General features: G+C 40.7%; 1 protein-coding gene across 9 annotated transcripts in view; it reads right to left on the bottom strand.

The window, feature by feature from the left end:
- CLASP1 (cytoplasmic linker associated protein 1) overlaps positions 1 to 24,548 on the bottom strand; it is a 311,886-nt gene that overhangs the window by 118,613 nt on the left and 168,725 nt on the right. For 6 of the 9 annotated variants that reach the window (XM_061609140.1, XM_061609147.1, XM_061609143.1 and 3 more), the window contains 7 exons: positions 24,135 to 24,194; positions 21,850 to 21,927; positions 19,584 to 19,751; positions 17,754 to 17,803; positions 16,064 to 16,117; positions 14,372 to 14,542; positions 1,410 to 1,517 (listed from right to left, as the gene is read on the bottom strand). In XM_061609140.1, coding sequence (XP_061465124.1) covers positions 1,410 to 1,517; positions 14,372 to 14,542; positions 16,064 to 16,117; positions 17,754 to 17,803; positions 19,584 to 19,751; positions 21,850 to 21,927; positions 24,135 to 24,194 — 689 coding nt within the window. The remainder of the gene's footprint in view (positions 1 to 1,409; positions 1,518 to 14,371; positions 14,543 to 16,063; positions 16,118 to 17,753; positions 17,804 to 19,583; positions 19,752 to 21,849; positions 21,928 to 24,134; positions 24,195 to 24,548) is intronic. The other 3 variants (XM_061609141.1, XM_061609149.1, XM_061609148.1) reach the window with 1 other exon arrangement.

Raw genomic sequence — 24,548 nt, 5'->3', positions numbered from 1 at the left:
ATATTTTGCTCTTCCCTTTAAGTGCATGGTCTGGCAAACTCAAATGTTATAAACCACCGGAAGTCCCCTTCCACTTGAATTGCATGGAATTGCTTTTAAGTTGTGTTTTTTGTTTTTTCAAATTAAAAAAAATTCCTTGTGACTTTTCAGGACTCTAAAGCCTACAAGACCCAGGGAGATTTAGGCATTATCTGCAGTCAATGTTAAACTGTAAATTCTCCCTTAAACAGAATGTAACAACTGCATGATTCAAAGATTATGGCTCTAGTAATCCATTTAAATTACAAAACATGAGGAGAATTGACATGCTGTCGGGGTCAGTGGGGATGCTCAAAAAATACAAGAAATGTTTGGATATACTATGGAGATGACCATTTCCCCCTTTGTGCATCTACACTACACTAAGCAGCTAATCACTAATTTTAGACATATTTCCTGCAATTTTACACTATCCCTTGGCTAGAATTATTTTTACATATCCAAGCATGATAACCTAAGTGACAGGTGCTCAGGTAAACAGGAATCAGAGTGACTAGCAGGATGCAAATACATCTAATCTCACTAGCGACCACCATATGCTCTACCCTCTAGCTGATCAGTAATTACAGTTCATATAGTTCAGGGACGAAGGAACAGACAGCCAATTATTATTTATGATGCACAGGGAATCAATTTCCCCCCCATCAACCATCACAAACGCAGATCCTTCATGCAGTCATCTTCTTCCCTCTCTCAGAAAGACATGCTCTTGTGGTGCTGTATTAGTTTCAGTCCTTGTGCTAGACAAGAATTGCACAAGACATCCCAGAGAAAGGAACAATTTTGTGGACCTTATCCCCCCCGTGTGAGTGAGTGAGTGAGTGTGTGTGTGTGTGAGTGAGAGAGAGAGAGAGAGAGAGAGAGAGAGAAAGACACTAGTCATTTTCCAGGGCATGGTACCTAGGCAAACAATCATAGAAGAGAAGTGGCTTCCAATGAAGGAGTATTCCTCCAGGCCTATGTATCATGACTGTGTGCACACCACAGTCCATGAATGTGTGAAATGCAAGTGAAAAATTCAAATGACATTATTAGGGAATGAGCTTATGTGTTCATAACAAAAGAGTATGTGAATGAATATGGGTCAATACAAGTAAATGGAAGGTGCACACAGGGATGGTAGCCGCTGCCTAGAGCCAACAAACATCCTGAAGGCAGGCCTGATATTACTACATCTGTGTACCATGCCTAATAAGTTGGGGTCATAGCCTCAGATAAGGCCTTTAGAATCTGCTCCACACAAATGAAATAAACTGAACAAAACTGATTAGAGTGAACAGAAAACGTGCTTTCTAAGAGAGTAGATGATGAAAACAAGTTGGAAAAAATATACAGCATCCTCCACAAAACCAAGCTAAAAAGCTTCTTACGCTGGGACTGTGAAACTACTTTAGCCCGGCTGCGGCCTCGAGTGTCAGCAGGTGTTGAAGTGATATTGCTGGCACTTCCTGAGCTTTGCCTCCTAGTGCGGATCCGACCTAGGGAAAAGGGGGAAAATAGACAGTGTGGTTAATTAATCTAAGTGATTATGTTTTAAGTCACTTATTCCCTCACAAATACACTCAACCTGGGATGAACCAATCTACTTGTGCTAATATGTAAAGGCATCCTATTTTACTAGCATTTCAAATATGTTTAAAACTGCAGTATCAAGACTAGGAAGATTTAGGTTGAATCCAATGTTGCATGAATGGACTTCTGCTTGTGCAATGGGACTTCACCTCTCTTTCCTCCTCTTGCACCACCAGTATGCCCCCAAAATCTGCTCTAGAGGGTCCAGAAGGTACATACAGTAAACCCGAAACAAGTTGCACCAAAATGTCCCAAGGAAAAAAAAAGAGAAAGACAAAGTTCAGTCCTATAATTTGTACAATGCTGGAGTTAACAGGTAAATAAAACAAAATCAAAACAGTTGAGGGAATTGGGAATAAAGAGACATGGGGTTGTGGATGTCAGCAGCTGCCTCTCAAAATTAATATTAAATAGGCCGAGGAAATATTATTTCTGCTTTACAGATGGGAAACAGACACAATAGATACTAATGGCTTTAACAGCAAAACACGTCTCATTGGTGAGCAAGTGCCACATATAAGTCTATTTAAGCATGGACCCAAAGGTTAAAATCTGAACTACATGCATGCCTGTACATGAGTTCAACTGATATACATAGAACTTGCTTCCACGCACTTGGTTTTTGCACGGAAGTGTAATATTTCCAAGGACATCAAAAAGTCTCTGAAAGAAACAGAAGTGGGGTTCTAAGGATATAAGCTTTTAATGTCTGATGTCAGTATTCAGATACCTAGACCATCCTTCCCCAGCCTGGTGCCCTCCAGCTTTGGACTACAACTCCCATCCCTAGCCCCAGCCAGCATGGCCAGTGGTTAACAGGAATTGCAATCCAAAACAACTGAGGGCACCAGGGTTAGGGAAGACTGATAGCTTGCCACCAAGAGTTACCACCAGTCCTGGATTGCCAGTGATACAATAGTATGTATGAGAAGTAATTTGCTCACACTTTTTACAGGAGTTCCACTCAAGCTCCTCCAAGCATTTCGACATCCCCAAGTGTCACATGCCAGCCATGCATTCAGCTTCAGTGAGAAGGAACTCTACCCATGTATGGATGCAGATAGGTACCATTAGTGGGAATCATGGGTAAGCAGGGTTCCCACTAGGATGCCAAAGCCCCCATATGTGTGTTCATATTTGGACTCAGGTAGGATCTTTTCATACTGATGCTGAATGTTTGGCTGCCCAGGACCATGGCTGGCACATGCAGGAACATGGCTTATGGGTATGATTCTGCTCTCTTACACATTCACATGGAGGGCATTTTACGAACTCCCCTCTGGACATTTTAGAAATATGGGTTGTATTCAACTAAATCCTACTCACAATAGACTCAATGAAATTAATGAACTTAAGTGAATCATGTCTATTAACTTCAGTGAATCAACCCTGAGTAGGACCAGCACTGAATATCACTCTATGTCTGTAAAATACATCTCAAAAGCATGATACCTCTTCCAGAATGTTCTAGCATAACAACAGCAACTATTACTACTACTACTACTCACCCTAATGTTCCAGGGTGGGTTACAACTGTCTAAAATACATCATTAAAAACAATCTAAAATCACAAAAATAGGGTGGGTCCTAAAAAGATCAGAGCTTGGAAGTAACTAGTTACAAGTAACGAATTACTTGTAATTCATTGCTTTTTTGAGTTACGAGTGGGTAATTCCTTTACATTTTGATTGTAACAGAACTAGAAGTAATTTTACTACTTTTGTGGAGTAATTGTAACGTTTCCAGAATTACATTTGGGCATTACTTGCGGGGGGAGCAGGGGAAGTCTTCTGCTCCTCGGATTTGTGGATGAAAATCATGTGCCTCAAACTGGACTTCTGCACAGTGTTGCTCTTTCCTCATGCTCTGTGGATGGGTAGGAGGTGGCGAGGGAGGAGGCAGAGAGTGAGACGGGGTGGAGTGGAGAAAACAATTATTTTAAAAAATGGATAATGGTGGTGAAGAATGGAGTGGAGGGGGAAAGGATCCAGAGGTCAAGAACATGGATAAAGGAGAAGGAGGCAGCAGCAGAATGGAGATAAAGAACTGTGGAGGTGAAAGATGACAACGTTTGTGTGTGTGTGAATACTGTGTTTGCACTTGGCGCACAAAGTGGCCTCCACCACCCTCTCTGGCTACTGTGCTGCATTTGCAGTATTTTAACTTTTTTGCATCTTGGGAAAATGTGTGCTTGGGTGAGTGTCCCTTAGTTGGTGGCAGGGCAGGGTCTGGGAGGTGGTTAAGTGAGAGAGATTATGCTGGCTGGCTGAGGGGGGGGGTTGCACTTGGTTTGACGTGCAAAGATCTGAGTAGTGGCCTCAGCCTCCCTCGCCACCACCCTTACCAGCGGAGAGCCCACCATTGCTATCTTATGAATAAAAAGAATTATTCTACTACCTCTGTATGTGTTTGTTTATTTTTAATGTTGTTTTAGGCTACTTAGATGTGCAGCATCCAAGGCCAGCACCTTGTAGGCGTTTTTTAAAGTAACTGAAATGTAATTCTAGTGATTACTTTGGAGGAAAAATAAAGTAATCAGTTACTTTCAGAGCAATTGCAATTGTAATGGTAATTACTACTTTTTTGGGCCATATAACTGTAATTTATTACTTTTTTAAAGTAATCTTCCAAGCTCTGAAAAAGATACATCTCGGGGGTCAAAGAGCAGGATAAAGAGGTATGTCTTCAGCGTTGCCAGATGCACCTCTGTGGGGAGGGAGTTCCACAAGATTGGGGCTGCAACAGAAAATGCTCTTTTGCAGGTCACCACCACCCAACCTTCTGGATGCGGTGGAACTACCAAGAGGGCCCCTTCTGCTGATCTCAACACCCAAGAGGGTCTGTAGGGAAGGAGGTGGTCTTCATATATTTGGTTCCTGAAACTATTTATGGCCAGTAAAATCAGTAAATACAATGCAAGGTGCTATTCCCAATTTTCCTGACAAACTTCTTCCACATGTCCCCAACCCAATCACCCTCTTTTTCTGTCACAAAATTGGTACTCAAACAACTTCATGTAGAGCTCATCGAGGGCCAGTTTTATTCTACATGTTCCTTCATATGCACCAGAGGACACTATTCAGTTCAACCATGATTTACATAATGGGGTGAGTTTTTAAAAAATAAAAAGGAGGGGGGAAATTCAATTATTTTCATAAGTTCTCTCTTTTTTCAAGAAGAGCTACACAAAATCAGGTGTATCAAGCTCTCCAATATCTAGGAAGAGTTATACTTAGGAAGTCTCAGAACTTTTCTTAGTGTTCTGACATTTGTCTCTCTGAAACACTACTGTCCTGATTCAGTTCTGAAGCAGTGTTGAAACCAGTGGCAAATTAATTCAGTTTATGAAAGGACCTTCATGAAGGGCTGTAGCTCAGTAGTACAGCATCTACTTTGCATGCAGAAGATCCCAGGGTCAATCCCTGGCACCTCCGGGTAGAATTGGGACTGTCCCAAGTCTAAAGCCTCGGAGAGCTGCTGCCAGTCAGTATTGACAATACTGAGTTGTATAACTCTGTACAAGGCCGTTTCCAGTTTTCCTCAGATAATATAAGGAAAGCAGGAACAAGATACCATAGTAAAGTCAAGAAAAGGCTGCTTCAACTATTATTAAAAAGACTGCTTCAGCTCGCCTTTAAATATGCCTTAACAGAAGGCAACACCAACAGATGTACCGTCCCATCACAGCCCCCCCAGCCTTCTGACATCAGCTCTCTTATGAGAAAGAACAGGAGAGAGAAGGGAGGGAAGAACCCTACCAGGCACCTGCTCCTGCTGAGCTGGCCTGGTTTTAAGATATAAATCAAGGATGGGGAACCTTTGCCCTCCTAATGTTGTTGGACTCCTATTCCCATCAGCTCCAGCCAGCATAGCCAATAGTCAGAGACAATGGGAGTTGTAGTCCAACAACATCAGGAGGACACCATGTTGGCTATCCCTGGTATATAGCTTTTAATGCATTTTATATCCCGAACACCAATTGCTGTAATTAGAAGCCACATATGAGAGACCCAATGTGGTGTAGTGGTTGCATTAGGACATGGGAGACCAAGACTGAAATCCTCACCCAGCCATACAGCTCACTGGGTGATCGTGGGCCAGTCACAGTCTCTCAGCCTAACCTACCTCAGAGGCTTATTGTGAGGATAAAACAGGCAGAAGGGGGAGAATCATGTATACCAGTGGTTTACAACCTTTATGAGTTCTGGAGACCCCCTTTATAAGCTCAAAAAATTTGTGACACCCCCCATGCCAATTGTAATTTTAGCCTCTGTTAACTGAAAAAATGGTGCGTAGCAAAATCACACCTCCAAATATTCCTTTCCATGAAAAGCTCTCTGCAGACAGGGAGGTGTTGCTTTCTTTTCTTAATGCAAATTGGTATCCCCCTCCCCACACACACATAGTCTGAAGATGTACAGTCCTGTCTCCCAACACCAGCGGGTTGGACTAAGATCCAGGTTCAAATCCCCACCCAGCCATGAAGCTCACTTAGTGACCTTGGGCCAGACACAGTAATAATAATAATAATAATAATAATAATAATAATAATAATAATAATAATAATAATAATAATAATAATAATAAATTTTTATTTGTTAGTCGCCCATCTGTCTGACTTAACAGACACTCTGGGCGACTTACACAATATAAAATACAATTTAAAACATATTCATACAACAGTCACCATATTAAACAACAATACATCTAAACCACCCGTTAGTAATACAACATAATAGCCTAACCCACCCCAGAAATCCCGTAGGCCTGCCTGAATAACAAGGTCTTTAAGGCTCGACGAAAAGCCATCAGGGAGGAGGCATGTCGAAGGTCAAAAGGAAGCAAGTTCCAGAGGGTGGGGGCCACAACCGAAAAGGCCCTCTCTCTGGTCCACACCAGCCTAGCTGTTTTCACCGGTGGGACCGAGAGAAGGTCTTGTGAGGCCGATCTTGTTTGGTGGCATATTTGGTGATACTGGAGGCGTTCCTTCAGATAAACTGGGCCAAAACCGTTTAGGGTTTTAAAGGTTAATACCAACACCTTGAATTGGGCCCGGTATACAACTGGCAACCAGTGTAGCTCCATCAACACTGGGGTGACATGATCCCGGCGACGGCTTTGCTTTATTAAGCGTGCCACCGCATTCTGTACCAGTCTCTCAACCTGACCTATCTCACAGGGTTGGTGTAAGGATAAAATGAAAAGGGGGGACTATGTGCACCACCTTGAGCAACTTGGAGAAAAGGTGGGATATAAATGCAATAATAATTAAATAAATACATTTCAGCTGCAGTATGTGGACCCCAGCCTCACCCAACTTGCTGAACATTTTTATAACAACAACAACAAACAACAAACAAGCAGCAATGTGGTAGTGGTAGGGATGCTAGATTGTGAAGACAAAGGGGGGGATAGATTGAGGAGGGGGGTTAGTGCTTTTAGGCCTTGGGATGATCATCAGAACCAATGACTTGGTTAGCATGCACGTGGAGAATAAGAAAGAAGACAGATCAGCACACGCACACACACAAACACACCTGCCCCTTCTGCAAGCATCTGCAGGCGTGCATGTGTTTGGGCACATGGGAGAGGGGAAGCCCTCAACTGCCGCAGCATCTTGGAGAGAGAGATTGGGGGGACAGACTGTAGGTGGAAGAAAGGGGGGATGCTGGCACACACATTTAGCCTTAGATATGGAGGACAAGTAAGTCCTGAGCTTCCTCACTGCTCCTTGGCTCCGTCTGGGCTGAAGGCGAGATCTGGGCAGCCTCGCAAATAAGAATAATTTTTAAAAGGAGATGGTAGTGCATCAGGAGCCAAGAAAGGCAAGCAGGTTGGCTACCAGGAAGGAAGGGAGAAAGCAGCCTTCCCTTGCAGCCTTGCTTCTTTTTGCTTCACAAAAAGCCCTCTCTTCTCATTGGCCATTGTCAGCAGCAGCAGTGCGAGGAGACGGAAATCTGTGATCGTAATCCCCTCTTCTTTTTGGTAGGTCCACCCTCAGCCTCCTTTGGCACCTGCGTTGTGTTTTATAAGCAGATGCCTGCCATCGGTGCATCTGAAATATGCTCTGGTGCGTCAGCAAAAGTCCTCCCCTCTCATCTGGAACAAGGGGTTGTTCGCAGCGGCAGTGGGGAGCAGACAGTGTCCAGGCAGTGAAGACTTTTTAAACAAAATTAATAAATAATTCATTTCTTTACTGTTCGTGGCCCCCTCTGGCTTATTTCACAGCCCCCCTGGGAGTCATGGCCCCCAGGTTTGGAACCACTAATGTATACGACCTTGAGCTCCTTGGAGGAAAGGTGCAGTATAAATGTAAAATCATTTGAAAGGCCCATAAGAGTGCTGGGATTAAGTGAATCATCTGCAAGAAAGATGAAGAGAATAGACTAGGGTTGAGTTACAGATAGAGCTAGGTGGGCTCATGGCAATATTGGGATGTCCCAGGGTAAAAGTAAAGGAGAGGGAAGGAGTTATTTTTGTCCATTTTATTAATTTAAGGCTTTTTGCTCTTGGATTTTCTATGATTTGGGAGTGAAATATTAGTCCATACTGTTATATGTCAAAAATACAATAGTAATCTTTACTTTCTCCCACCTCCATCCACCATTTTGTTTGCTAACAGAATTGCTTGCCACTTAAAATTAGGAAGTTTTCCACAGGACACATATTGTAGCTACAATAATCTGCCACTGCCCACAAGTCCTTCCTATCTAAACTGAGTATTAACTTATTAAGAAACATATATTTGACAGAAAACATGGGGTGATGGTACCAGTTATGAGACCAGTTCAAGTTTACATTGGAACCATGTGCTAAAAGAAAGTCTAGCAATACCAATAATGAAGCTTCCAGCTCTGTTACCTTCTGTTTAAGCTATAGATTACTCTAAAAGCAACAAACAGAATTCCACACAAATGTACTCTCTTTCTGCACTCACAATCTAGAAATAACAAGTAGAAAAATGTGTGTGTATGGCAATTATAAGTTAAAACGTAAGTTAAACAGAAACCAGCACTGTTTAAAACAAGTCAGTTATATCTGGATCATTAAAATATAATAAAAGCATATTTAAAACATTCAAAAACAATTAAAACATTTAAAAGCATCAAGAACATCTAAAACAGGTAAAGCAGTCACATATCCTCACAGTTACTAATTTCAAGGTTGCCAGGAACAGTATTATGAAACAAACTGTCATTAAAATGTTACTAGTTGTGCACAATTAATAAAATAAGGCGACCTAGGAAGGTCTCAAGCAAGGAACTTTTCAAGAAACAGTTCAACATTTTCAGTTACAAAGACCAGATAAACCTCCAATGTGCAATGATATTTATGAAGTGTTTGACACTGTTAGGGTAGGTTCACAGAACTACTTAGAAACAAAATGTTCTACTAAGTAATATGCCTAATGACAAGGGTGAGCTGAGAGACAAGGTGAAGGGTACCCAACGGTATCAGCATGAGTAAGAGGAGAACACCATGCAAGAGGTCATGCAAAGGCACCAGTGAACACAGATGAAAACCAGGGACCACTTGGGTGATAACAGAGACCTGGTATAATAGCCAGAGACAGACCTCACAGAGACTGCTTACCCTCAGGTTTACTGGTAGTACCATCTTTAAGCAAATTAAAAAAAATAAGGAGAGGGATAACAGGGAAAGTTAGTAATATTCAGCAGAAGTGGGCAGTGTGTATTTAGCTAGAAAAACAAGCTACAAAAATAAGTTGAATTAAATGAATACTTAGTTAAACAGAAATGCCAGTTCTGTGCATCTGAAGCCAGATTTACCATAAAACGTAGATGTGTAATTTGCATAAAACTACCATCCCTAGATCTCTGTGGTATTTCCTTTGATTTTCCTCTTATCCGTTTTAGCTGGCTTTTAGTTTTCTTCCTGTCCTGCTATCCAGCTTTGAATTCTGTTGTACATATGAGAAATTATTCTTTTTAAAACTTCATGTAAACCAGTTTGAGAGGTCTATACTACCAGAGTACACAAGTACTGTTAATACATAAACTATATTTGACCATTTGTCTAACCAGACTGTTCCTTACAGAAGATAGTTACAGCAATAGCTCCACCTGCTGACATTTAAATAGCCGTGTAATACATTCAGTAAATTTAATGAGTGGCATCCAGAGATATCTCCACACTTGAATAACAGTACTTCTGGTTTCTTTTCTCAACCTTCCAGAGCAGATGCTTTTGAGGGGAGGGTTGTGCCCCCTGCAGAGGGAAAGACAGGAAGAAGAATCCCTGTTGTGCAAGTAGACGCCTAGTTGCACTACATTGGATCACAATCATGTATTTGAATGATCTTGCAAAGGCTGGTGGTGGTGTGGGTGACTCTTAAGGAGCTACAAATGGCCCATGAACTAAACACAGAATGAAAGAAAGAGAAGTTGATGTCCTTTCACTAGAGTGTTTTTAAAAAAAATGTATTGCAGGGGATGTAGAAAAAACACAATCAGCTTATCATGAGGAGGGACGCTCCCCAAAACATAATAATTGCCTTATTAACACTAATGTGTTTGTGAACCACTTTTCTTTGCTTCTGTAGTTCTATCATCCAAGGCATTTTTATTCTTCTTAAAGAAGAGTGGTAGAAGGCGGTTGATCCTGATCTCTTGTTGGACTCTCTTTGTGATCTGGGTTTTTGTTATTTTGTTCGTAGTTGCTTTGTTTCTTATTTGTTGGGCCATGCATTTAGTGGGCTGGATGGAGGTTGTGCATCATCCTCTTTTCCCCCTTGGTTGAGGTACCACAGGGCTCAGTTTTAGGACCCTTGTTGTTTTCCCTTTACAATATGTACTACTCCTGGGCAAACTTATTTGATCTCATGGCCTTCAGTATCATTTGTATCCTGATGACACAGTTATATTTTTCAACCCCAGAACGCTCTTCTGATGTCCAACATCATGTTACGTCATGTCTTTTGGACATTTCAGCCTGGATGTTTCATCAGCACCTGAAACAGTATGTCGAAGACAGAATTGCTCATCTTTCCTCCTAAGCCCTCTTTGCAATACACATTTTTCATCATTGTTAACAACGTCCCTCTCTATCCTGTTGAGGAAGCATGCAGTTTTAGTTTTACTTTTTACTCTTTCTTTTGTTCCCTACATTAAGGCTGTCTTGTCGTTTCTTTCCTCCATGATATTGCTAGGATCAGACTTTTTTTTATCTGTCTCCTCTGCAAAGGCATTAGTTCATGCTTTAGTTATTTCTTGCCTTGACCATTGCTATCTTGTTTTGACTGGTCTTCCACGAACTCATATCCATCCCTTGGTTTCTATTCAACACTCTGCTGCCAAGGTCATTTATCTGGCCTGTTGTTTAGACCATGTTACTCCACTTCTGAAGTCCTTTCACTGGCACCCTATTTATTTCAGGATTCAGTACAAACTTCTTCTTTTTTAACTCTTAGATCTGGCTCCTCCTTATCTCCCAGTTCTTATTTCTCATTATAGCCCTGCTCAGGATCTCCACTCCTCAAACTCTGTGCTTCTTACCCGTCCCAGGGTCGTTTCTTCATTCATTTTCTCTTGCTGCTCCATATTCCTGGAATTGTCTCCTGGAGCACATGCAGACTGCTTCCTCAATTTCAGTTTTAAAGTCTTATTTAAAACCCTTCCTTTTTTTCCAAAGCTTTTGGGATTTTTTTTTAAAAAAATTCCATAATTTGTATACTGAGAGTACTGTGCCGACCCCTGACCAATGCTCTCATATTACTGAATTACAAATGGTACATTGTAATTTTGTTCTGTATGATATTTTATTTAACATTAACATGAAACCGCTGGGTGAGGTTGTCCGGGAGTTTGGGGTTCGGTGTCATCAGTATGTGGATGACACCCAACTCTATTTCTCCTTTCCACCTAAAGCCAAGGAAGCTGTCCTGATCCTGAACCGGTGCCTGGCATCAGTGATGGACTGGATGAGGGTGAACAAATTGAAATTAAATCCAGACAAGACAGAGGTGCTCCTGGTAAATCGAAAGGCAAATCAGGGAATAGGGATACAGCCTGTGCTGGATGGGGTTACACTCCCCCTGAAGACACAGGTTCACAGTTTGAGTGTGCTCCTGGACTCAGCTTTGAACTTGGAGGCCCAGGTCTCTGCAGTGGCCAGGAATGCTTTTGCCCAGGTAAGACTGGTGTGCCAGCTGTGCCTGTTCCTGGAGATGCCTGATTTGACTACAGTGATGCATGCCTTAGTTACATCCCGTTTAGATTACTGTAACGCGCTCTGCGTGGGGCTGCCTTTGAAGACTGTTCGGAAACTTAAACTGGTACAAAGAGCTGCAGCCAGAGTGTTAACTGGGGCTGGTTACAGGGACCATACAACCCACTTGTTACGATAGCTCCACTGGCTGCCAGTTTGTTTCCAGTCACAATTCAAAGTGCTGGTTTTGACCTATAAAGCTCTATACGGCCTAGGTCCAGGCTATTTGTCAGACCGTATCTCCCCATATGAGCCTGCCCGAGCGTTGAGATCCTCAGGAGAGGCCCTTCTCTCAGTCCCAACACCTTCGCAAGCGCGATTGATGGGGACGTGAGATAGGGCCTTTTCGGTGGCTGCCGCCAGGTTCTGGAACTCTCTTCCTAGGGAAGCACGAATGGCCCCTTCCTTGCTATCCTTCCGTCGGCAGGTAAAGACTTTTTTATTCCGACAGGCTTTTGGACTAGAAGATGTTTAAGATACGGCCTCATAAGGTCTGTTGTATTGTTCTATGGTCCTATTCTTAATGTTTTAAATTGTCTTAGAATCTTAAGTGTATGTTTCATGGTTTTAATGTCGCGAATAGTTTAATTTTATTTTAATTGTATATTTTTGTATGTTTTTTTACCTATGTGCAGTTTTTATTTGTAAGCCGTCCTGAGTTCCAGTTTTGGGAAAAGGGCTGGGTAAAAATAAAGATTCATTCATTCATTCATTCTGAAACATTGAAACTCAAAATCAATTATTGTAAGATGACATTGTTTTACGTTGGGAAAGGTTTGTAAGAAACATAAAAAACTGAAACCTGTTGCTTGCATAAGTATTCAGCCCCTGTGCTGTGGAAGCTCCCAGTTTACACAGATGAAAGAAATTGCCCTATCGAGGACACAATTACCTTACCACCTGTGAACCATTAAACTTGCTGTCACTTTATCAGAACAAAAAACCCACTGTTGAAAGATATTGGTCAGGCTGTGGATCTGAAGGAAAATGAAGATCAAAGAGCATGCTACAGAAGTGAGAGATAATGTAATACAAATGGATATATTATGAAAGGGTACAAAATATAATATCCAACAGTTTGGATATCCGCAGTGAGCACAGCTGGATCAATAATCAGGAAGTGGAAGCTGCATCACACCACCCAGGCACTGCCAAGAAAAGACTGTTCCTCAAAACTCAGCGCTCGAACAAGAAGGAGACTTGTGAGGGAAGCCACAGAGAGGCCAACTATCACTTTGAAGGAGCTGCAGAATTCAGTGGATGGGAGTGGAGTAATGGTGCACTAGTCAACCATATCAAGAACTCTGCATAACACTGGCCTATATGGGGGGAGGGTGGCAAGAAAGAAACAGGTACTCAAAGCATGTCTAGAGTTTGCCCTGAAGCATGAGAGTGCCCAGCTATGATGTGGGAAAAGGTTTTGTGGCCAGATGAGACCAAGATAGAGCTTTTTGGCCAAAACTCAAAGCTCTATGTGTGGCGCAAACCTAACAGTGCCCATGCCTCAAGACACACCATCCCTACAGTGAAGTGTGGTGGCAGCATCATGCTGTGGGGATGCTTCTCATTAGCAGGGACTGGGCATCTTGTTAAAATTGAAGAAAGAATGGATAGAGCAAAATACAGGGAAATACTGCAAGAGAACCTGCTTCAGTCCACTAAAAAACTGACGCTCGGGAGGAAATTCTTTTCAGCACGACAACGATCCCAAGCACAAGGCCCAAGCAACATTGGAGCGGCTCAAGAACAAAAAGGTGAATGTCCTACAGTAGCCCAGTCAAAGTCTTGATCTCAATCCCATTGAGAATCTGTGGCGTTCTTTGAAAATTGCTGTCCACACGCAACGTCCAACCAACCTGAACGACCTGGAGCGAATCTGCCAAGAATGGGCCAAAATCCCTCCGACACTGTGTGCAAAGCTGGTACATACCTACCCCAAAAGTCTTAAAGCTGTTATTGCAGTTAAAGGTGACTCTACCAAATATTAATGTGGGGGTTGAATACTTTGTAAGGCACTATATGTGTATTTGAAGTCCACACTTTGTCCTCTATTTGTTTCCCCTCCCCTCCTTTGTTGTCCTCATTTTATTTTATTTAGATTGTACACCTTTTGGGGCAGGGACTTGTTTTTATTGTTTTTTAATATACAGAACCATGTGCATCTGATGGTGCTTTATAAATAAATAAATAAATAAATAGAAGGTGCTTGTATAAATAAGAGGCATTCCATACTTGAGAATTTGAGAGACCTCCTGCATTTCAAGAATGCAAGTAGTCACTGTTAGGTATGCACTCACAGTTGACATAAGTCCTTGGATGTTGTCAAATACAGTAGTCAGTCATAGATTTAAGTATAAGAAGAATTCTGCTCTTTGACTACAACACAAAATAAAGCAACCCTAGTAAGGTAAATGGAAGTAATCTCCAAGTTAGATTACTGCAATGCGCTCTACATTTCCCTGTAAGGCTGGAACTGTTTATTTCTTTACTCTCTAAAACCTGATCTCCTTTATGCCAAAGCAAGTAAGCTTACCTAGAGATGCGTATGAACCTGGGGGCAAGGCTGAAGCAGAGCTGAAGGGGGCATCCGATCCAGAAGAAGTTACTTTTGATTTGGCACTGGCTGCTGCATTCACGTCAATATCACTGCGAGAACGCTGGAGAGACCCTGATGCTGACACAGATTTCGCACTTGCTGTCGAGGCTTTTGAGGGGGGAAAAGAGAAAACCCCTATTAAGGATAAGGATACCTGAGAAGTGTCTTCAAAAGACCTCTTTAGCACAAGTGTTTACGTTCCTGCCAGGAGAACTGGAGATGCTAGAGACACCCGCACTTCTTCCCACCACCCTCAAAGAATTCTTCTAGGCACAAAAGTGCTCCTGTAATTTTTATCCTGTGGAAAAATGGTCACACAATGGAAAGGTGCTACATTTATACCATTAAGTGGCAGAGGCAAGACTTAATTAGAGAATATACCCAAAATGTAATTTTAAAATTATGTTTCTAGGATCTTCGTATCAGTGGTGGCACTCTGACTATGGAACAGCCTCTCCAGAGAGGCTCTGGCCTGCCATCTTCTTTGTGATCTTTTCGGCACCAAGGGACCTTTTTGTTCACCCACATCCTTTAAACCTATGTTCCAAAATAAACTCTGTGCCTTCACTGTTTTAATGTGGTTTTAAAAATGTATGCTCTCTCTATTTCAGAATGGTTTTAAGCCAAGCTGCAAATTGCTTTGTTCTCTCTCTGCTAGTTAATGTTTCACGTTGTTGTTCTTTCTATTTCATTTTTGTTTTAATTGTTGTATAATTTTGTTTCATTTTGTAAACTGCGTAGAGAATTTTATTGATGGGCAGCCATATAAATGTAGTAAATGATGATGATATATTTATTATTTCCATTTATGAGTTGCTTAAAAAATATCTTGGGTGACATATTAAAAACGTAACATAAAGCAATATAATAAGCCAGTAAAACAACCCAGTAATAAATCAACAATAAACTCCAGTCATAAAATACAATTTAGTATAATACAAGCACTAATCGACTCCAAGCAACCTATTCAATGTGATTCCAAAATCCATCCCCCTCATTTCGAAAAAACTAAGGACTGAGAGGCTTAACATCATCATAATTCTTGAGTTTGTTAATATATGGAATGGTTATCAAAAGTAATTGTTATTTAACAAATAAACTATGTTAAAAACTAAACTCCTTTTAATTAATGCAAAACGTATATCTAATATAAGAATATTTTTGTGCTTTTTATCTAGTTTCTTCTTATCCCAAGTTGGCAAAATAAAGATCTCCCTTTTTTCCAGGAAAAACCATGCATGATTGTGACCCTTCCAAGAACCAATTAGCTATTGATTGGCCAGTGTTGTGATGACAATTCTGTATGTAAACTCATTACATGAGACCCCTGCAACACAGACCGTATGTGCAATAGAAAAAAACTAGCCAAAAATCTAAACATGTAGTGCATCCTCCCCAATCTAGTGGCCTCCAGATGTTGCTGGACTACAATTCCCATCAGCTCCATTCAGGATGAACAGTGGTCATGGATGATGAGAGCTGTAGGCTAACAACATCTAGAGGGCCACAGGTTAGGGAAGGTTGCTCGAGATGAGTGGCCCTTGTGTTTAAATAAGAGGAATGAGGAATCCAATCCCAGTACCTTGAACTATCCATACTCTATTCTGTAAAAAATATAGATTCTCCTACCTCCACTCAACCCTTTATTTTGAACTAACTGATGCTGCTGCTCTGACGTCGCTTCTGTGAGAAGAAACACAGGGCATATTAATGCTACGTAGGTATTACATTGCTGCTACAGCTTATTTTCACTATAAAGAATAATACCCTTTGTGGTTCTGGATGGCTGCCACAGGGATATTCCGTTTAATCTGAGGCAGAGTATTTGTGGGGAAGATATAGTTAAAGATTCACCTCACTATTTGTTATTTTAAGGGGGCAGCTGGAAACACATCTTTCTAAAATTGCAACAAAAATTAGTTTCTCTTGGTAAACAGAAACAGGCACACAGATCACACAGATGAAAAGGTGACCTCATTTGCTTTTGTTGCAATGGCAATACATTAAAACATTGTTGAGACAAATTTGGTGGACTGTTTTTAATTATAAATGGTTGTTTCGCCAATGTATTTTTTTTAAAAAAAAATACTTGCAAACGATTGCATAAATTTGTTATGACCATTGGTGCAAGTAAATTGATTTACTTACTTTGCCTAATGATGTTACTGTATCTAATGTACAACAGAGACAAAACTCTGTGAAGGGTAAAGTTTAATCAATTAGGCCATGCTTTAGACCAATTGAAAGTCAACTGAAGACACCACAGAAAACTCCTGACAATTGAAATAATTCTGTCTAAAGGTTTTCCATCAATTCATCTGCAGTTCTGAGCACCTAGATGAAACATCTGCATATCAAGCTAGAAAAAATTAGAATGAAGACTTCAAGCTCTTGTAAGTCTCTAAAGAAACCAGTTTTGTGGATAAGAAGGCAGCCATGAAGTACTGTTATTTGTTTCTGAAGCCTGTATAGAATTACTTTCTGTATTCAAAGTGTTACTAAGAGCCCAGGGTGCTGACAGCCCCTAGTACCTTTGTGGCATGACATTTGCAGAATATCAAATCCAAAGAACCATAGTTTAAATCAGCCTTCATCAACCTAGTACCCTCCATTTGGACTATAACCCCCATCATCCTTGACCATTAGCCATGCTAGCTGGGCTAATATGAACTGTAGCCCAAAACATCTGGAGGGCACTAAGTTGGAGAAGGCTGGCTTAGCTATTAATGAAAAAGATATTACAGCTGTCAGAAGTTGTCTTATATATGAGACATTTATTGGTGTTTGTCATAAGTAGCACTGGTGCCATTCTGGAAACCCTACTGATTTTAGGTGCTTAATAAAGAATGATCTTTATATTTAAAAAGTTTGGTTCCAAATGCTGTATGGGGAGAAAATAATTCAAATCTTTTGCCAAGTATTGCTTCAAAATTTGTACAAGTGAGAATTTCCATACGCAGTCCAAATCTCTTTTATCCTGAGACTACTAATCTGCTCTTAAGAGTTCTGTTGCCATTTACTCCAGTCATTTAAAAACATTTTCCTGTTTCAAGACTGCTTCACAAAAGGCATTGTGGCTGAATGATGTTTCAACAGCATCCTGACACGATCAACAGCTCATATATTGAATGAAGCTAGTACTATCTACTCTGCCTAGCAGTGTCTCTTCAAAGTCTTTGAGAAAAATTATAAATTTGATGCTTGCTTCTCTTCTGGTTAAGAAGACTCCAGGGTTGAGGAGCATTTGCAGGGAAGGGAAGTGCTTAACCCTTTCCATATCTCCCCATTCCCATTCCAGACCCAGGCCTCTCATTTTCACCTCGTGATGTAGTGCTTCCAGTTGGACTTCTTTTGGCAGACAGCGGACGGCTAAAAGGAAAGAGAAAGGATGAATTTAATAACAGGATTTTCCTTTAATCCATAAATAGCAACACTTCAGAATTTGTTATCATAGTTTAGGAAGCTTTAAAACAATGTCCAGCCATTCCATAGATTTCAATAGATGAAGAACATCCATATTAAAAACTTTCTGCTCGCAAAAAAAAAAAAAGGAGAGCAGGGCATTATCAGTCAATTCTGCTAGCTCAAGACATATTTTAGAGCCTATAACAAAACTATGCCTCTAGGAGCTTGCTCTAACTTTAATTAACTGAGAAAAATGGAATAGAGATTCGAGGTTTTGAAACAAAAGAACTAGGAGTACAAGTGCAAGCCATCCATAATACTATGCAAAAATCACACATAACTGTAGGCAACAATCTGCTGCAGGGACAGCTAAGTGGTTGTTGGATTCCAATTCCCATCAGCCCAACAACAAGGCCAATAACCCAACAAGTCCTAACCTTACACAATTCACATGTCAGGGAAACATCACATGAGAACTTAGATATGTGAAATTGTTACAATATATAATTATTGGATTATATTATCATTATTATATTTATCTCCCACCTTTCCTCCAAGAAGCTCAAGGTGGCATACAAACATGGTTCTCCTCTCCCGATTTTATCTTCACAACAACCCTATGAGGTAGGGTAGGCTGAGGGACTGTGACTGGCCCAAAGTCACCCAGTGAGCTTCATGGCCAAGCAGTTATTTAAACCCTGGTCTCCCAGGTCTCAGGTTGATGCTCTAATCACTACACTACACTTCCTCACATTATGGAACCATGTTGTGTTATTCATGCATTACTTCTCTGAAGGCAATCATTTTATAAGAAAAGATTAAAATATATATACAGGCTGCCTTTCTAGACTCCCTAGCTACTAACTGCAATCCCAAATGCCAACTGAATAACCTAACCCTATCTGGAACTTTATTGAAATTTCAATATTTAAAAGGCATACTATCACCACATCTTCCCTATTTATACAAGGTTCCATCGCCCAGGCATTTTAACTTCTACATGAAACCACTGAAAAAGGTAATTTGGAGATCTGGGCTGAAGTGTCAACTTGCGATTTTGCTTTTATCAATTCCCAGGTGCTTGTTCTCATCTTTAAAGTCCTGTACAGGTGGGGGCTGGGGTACCTCAAGGACTACCTTTTCCCATATGTTCCCTCCCACACTACTCTAATCTCACTCGTTTCCCACACTGAACAAAGCTGTGTGGGGAGGGCCTTTTTAACACCAGCGTGAAGGAACATTCTCCCCAGGGAAGCCAGCGTGGATTTAAGTTCTTTTCATTGCTTTATTAAAATGTTGCATTTTAGGGAGCCCTTTGGGGTAGTCTGGTGACCTCTGGGCTTTTTTCCTGTTTGCCCTGATAGAATCAGATTCCACTTTAGACACTCTTTTTATCATTGCTGTGGATTGTGGACTCATTTTGAATGCTTATTGCTTTTCTATTATTTTTGTATTTTGACTGTTTACTGGAAGCCACTTCAAATGATTCATAAAGAGAAGTGGAATTAAAAAAAACCTAAAATGAACAAACAAATGTAAGCTATGTTTTTGATGATATATGAGATTAGGACAATTAGATCGAGTTCATATAGAGGAAGCCTCGTAAGAATTTCTTAGAAGCCAAGAGTGGTACCAAATCAACCAAATGAAGTTGGATGTATTGAAAATGCAAGAAAGACAGGTTAATAGTTGGTTACCATTAACAATGTGGTAGCAAGAAAAAGAAGTAGATGTAAGGGCTTACTTGAGACTCTCCTGGGAGCTAGAAGAGGAGCGGTCAGACTGAGGCAATGACACGATGCTATCAGAGTTCTTCAAGTGAGACTGGAGCGCTTTCTGGTATGAGGATTCCAATGAATTAAACAGGTGTTCTGCTTCTCGACTAAAATGGCTGTGGAAGTCCCAGTAACACCTGAGGATAAAATTTCAAACAGATAATTGAACATAATGTATTAAAACAACCTTAAGCCCAGACAGGATGCTGTGCATTCCAGACAAAAACCAGAACCACCAGGGGGCAGGGAGGATAGCTTATGAAATCCACAGAATTATTTATGCTTACACGTATTGGTCCAGTTCACATATCATATTGAAATGAAATGAATCTTTATTGCTCAGAGCCATAGGCTACCACAATTTAAAAAAAAGTCAAAGGAAAATACAAAATACATATTAAAATACAAGTCATATTTTAACAAAACACAGTTCAACAACATACAGTAAAAGAATACATTTCAAATAAAATTTCCTCTCCCGAGCGAAAGATACCCTGACCCACCCCATGTCTTAGTGTATAAATACTACAGTCATAATAGCGCTGGGGCACATCCCACTCACCCCACAAGGTGTTTTTGGTATCTAACTCTTACTTTTCCCGCAGCTAGAGCAAATTTTGCCATCTGAGTAGTTATAAATATATCATTGCTTGCTAGCAGAATGCAATTCTGCTCCAGGGGAGGTCTATTTGACAAGGAGCGAAGGACGTAGGAAAGAAATTTTAACCTTGGGGACTTATATAGGGGGCAGCTTAGTAAATAATGTAAAATGTCCTCAACTTCACCAGATTAACAGATACAAACCCTTTGTTGGGTTGGAATGTTAGAAAACCTCCCATCCAGAAAAGCAGAGGGCATAGTCCGAAGTTGTAAAGCTGTGAATGATTTTCTCAGGGATGCCACTGTCAGAAATATGAAGTATTGCTCCTTGCCAAATGTTGCTTTATATAGTGGGTACCAAATAGAATATGACATTTGGGTAGTTGAATAGAGGTCCCACCATTTAGAATAAAGATGGATTCTTTCTTTGAACAGCTGTTTAACTCTAGCAGAAGAGAGGTAGGTAAAACTTCCGCATTGATCCCATAAGCAGACAGAGTAGATTTAACAGAATTTACCCAGCAGCTTTGGGTTAGAGTTTGCAGTTCTAGAAAGCATTTCTTTAGCAGGCACAAATCATTCATATAAGCCAACTTCAGCGAATACAAGGCAAGTGAAGCATGAGCACAGGATTCTATAGGATGTCATATTACACCATAATTAAAAGCTATGGTTTAACATGATCAGTGCATGCTACTCAGAAGTTCTCACTTTGGTCCTGCCTTGCTCCTGCCATGCCACCAGGAAACAAGGCAGTGTGGCTTGTCATTACATCTGAACCTAGTCTCACTGCTTGATCCTCCAAAACAAATCATAAGCAGTAAATTACTTGTTTGTCTGGCGAGAAACAAACCACGAGCCTGGGTTCAGGCACCATAACAAACTAGACTCTGGGTTGTTTCCTGGCAGCTGCAGGACAAAAGGAGGAGTGTAGCAACAACTTTTGAACATTGTGCAACCTTGTTTGCAATGTTTATACTATGGTTTAATGTCACATGCAACCCGGGCCATTTTTTTCTCACTAAATTTAATGTTTTGGCAGGAAAAGAGCTTTACAGGGAAACCAGAAGAAGGTGTTGGGTGGTAACAGAATGAAATTACAAACCGCAACTCTGTAAATACCAGCAACCCTTGGAATACAAATATCTAACCTTTCAAAACCACTGAACAAAGAGATTTTTTAAATCAAATCAACTCTCCTGTATGCGAGAACACGCATGAATCTTTGAACCAACAATGCATGCATGATAATGCACGCATGAATCTTCTAAACCAACAAGGACCAAAACAATTACTAATTTACAATACAGTCCTATAGCATGGCTACCCAGTAGCAAGTTCCATGGAGTTCAATGGGACATGTTTCCTGATAAGTGTGCATAGGATGGCTGTCTTGAGTCATGACCAGAAAAAAATGCATACTTTATTGCACTACTAAAAACAGCAGTCTGTCTCTCCCACACACACACACTCCCTTGCATGCGAGTTGCTGAAGATGTGATTTTGTCCCTTACTAAGACACATCAAATTTCATGAAACTTTCACAGATTTTTAAAGCCTTGAATTAAACTGCACAGCACATAACATATTATGCTCCTTGGCGGAATCACTGGATAGAAAAAGATGCCCACTTACTTTCTGGCTTTTATCCGTGCTTCAGAGTCAGCATCGTGGATTCCCTTTTTTATTGTTTCAGCCAATACTGATATATGCCTGAAATTAGAAAAAAACATCATTTACCTATTAAAGGAGGGGGGCAAAAACACTCCGACACCACTGCACTTAGAGCCCATAAGAAGTTTGTCCAGCTTGTCAGAATAAAAAGTGCATGCTTTGCTAAGCCCAGAATTCTACACAATATCCTTTTTGAGAATATGTTCATTCGTTCGTGCCAGTCAGCTTTATTGCACTTGATTCTCTTGCATTAGAAATGCGAAGAAAAGTTCTTAAGAGGTCAATCCTTAGTTACTTGGAAACCACAGAAGCATAAAAAGTATAGAGATGCTAAAATGCACATATGCCACTGAAGCCATATAGGAATTAATCGGGTTTTTTGTGGAACAAATGTCTTTGGTATCATAATCTATAGTGTATTGAGTTTGTGACACCAAATGTTCACAAATTACAACTGCTCAGGAGACAAAGATTTCAAAACAATTCAATGGCTCGGATCACACATAACGTGAGTAAAGGTGTGCACTCCCACAAAGGAGATCTCAGTCACCTTGCTCTTTATCCAGTTGTTCTGCTGCTGCACTAAACTAAGCCATGGTGTAGCTTAATGTGTTGTCTGAACTGGGGATGTGCTGTAGCTCTCTTCAGAGCTGTAATTAAGGTTGGTCTTATGGGTTGTGGTTTGTTTGGGAAAACTAAAGCACAAGCCTGAATTCGGAGGATGCACTTAAGCAAACCTAAGTGAAGAGCAGCAGAACAACTGGAGGAGGAACAAAGCGACCCCTTTCTCCTCTCCAGCAACCCACACATTTGCACTAAGTGATGGTTTGGCTTAGCACTATGTCTGAGTAAGGTCAAAGTCTATTGTCCTGCTCCTATGAGGAAAAGGAAAATGGTCAGTTTGGGTGAGATTAAACCATCACAAAAGCCCTAGAGACAGACTTGGGTGATACAGAACCAGTGAGGTATCATGTGGTGTGAGGGAAGATAGACATAGTGATGGGAGATACAGTCCTACTTTATTTATTCATCTCCAGGGGAAAACCATACCTGTACATTTCATTCTCCTTCCTCAATGAGAAAGTGAAGGGTGAACTGAGATGTACCTCATTCATTTTTGAATGCAGTATCTCCCAAAATGTGCAACCTGTTTTCCTTCTCATTGCAGGTGTGCAATGCCAAATTTGGTTAAATGAACTCTCAGCCCAGCCCATGCAGTTCTAAGGAAGATACTATGCTGCTTCTTTTCTTCTTCGTTTTTAAGATCTTTTCTGCCATAAGGCATTAGGCAGCAAGTAGATGAAGATTCACCCAATGTTCCCAAGACAGAAAGACGTATCCTGTCAGCATGATATAATATATGAAAGCTGTCTCATCTCCTAAGGGACAATTTTAAGAAGGCCAAGAAGGGTGGCTGCTGTCTCTGTAACTTGACTGAGAATTGCAACATCTTTTAAGCTACTGTGACAGTCTCCTTATGCTCTGCACCCCTGCAGATTCTTAGAATTCAGTTCTCATTTATCTACCAAAGTTAGCTGCAAATTTCTGGAAAGGATATGCTATCACATAAGTAACAAGGCTGGCTGACAAGCAAATTCTCCTATATCCTGGCTTATAAACCACGTTCAAAGGAAAATCTTCTCTGCAACCAAGCTGGCTTAAACTTTTAAATGTTTCACTACTCAGCAGTTTTATCATACAACAATCCTAGTGACACTCTAGTTTTAAAAAGGTTTAATTGACACCCCCTTCCTTTGTGCCTGTCTCCTCTTTGTTTGTTTAAAGTATTTTACACTGCTCTTCAATCAAAAAGGTTTCAACAGCAGTTTACATAAGATCAATAAAAACAGACAGACCCAGCCTGAAGACTTACAATCTAAAAATTATAACATAAATGGGGAGGAAAAGGAATAAAAAGGGAAGCAAGCAAACTCAGGTACAATTCTGAAAGTAATATAGTAGTTTTTATGATGACCAGCTAGAATGAAAACAGTTCAGGGGAAGAAGCCAAATGGAGCTGCTCTCCCAGCAGAGCCGATGGAATGGCCCTGCCTTTCTTCTCTCCCTCAGCTGTAGCCTGATGGAATAGCCATTGCCTTGTGATACTTGCAGGAGTAAAGAGACCGACAGAGCTGGTCTTCTCCTTGCAAATGTCCCCAAGTCCATCAGAGGATTCTCTCCCCACCAAAACCCCCAAAAGATTAGAGAGGAAGTATGCTTCCTCTGTTATAATACCCACATCTTACCTTTCCAGGGAGTGTGTTTGCCATTCTTGTAAAAGTAAATGTAAAAATTCAAAACAGCGCCTAATATGAACAAACATGGGAAATGAGCATTAATTAGGTTACACTTAATTACACACACACACACACACACACACTTCACACTAGCTTAACTAAACTTCAGTTCTACAGAAGAAAATATGCTTCTGGAAAATGCTTAGGCTTCAGCAAATTTCTACTGTAGCCATGGTGCAGCTGGTGTAGCATTCTGTGCGCCATAACTGTGAGCTTGGATCTTATTTTTAAGTGGGTACCTCTGGCTGGTCCTAGATACTGCTTATAGAAAAAGTGTCCAACAGTTTTTTCACACTTCCAAAATTGTGACAAATGTGTTAACATTTTCACCACACAACAAAACAGGGATTTTAAACTTTATTT

This window comes from Rhineura floridana, chromosome 2 (genome assembly GCF_030035675.1).
Source record: "Rhineura floridana isolate rRhiFlo1 chromosome 2, rRhiFlo1.hap2, whole genome shotgun sequence".
Classification (NCBI taxonomy): Eukaryota; Metazoa; Chordata; class Lepidosauria; order Squamata; family Rhineuridae; genus Rhineura; species Rhineura floridana.
This window is presented reverse-complemented; position numbering and strand designations above follow the sequence as displayed.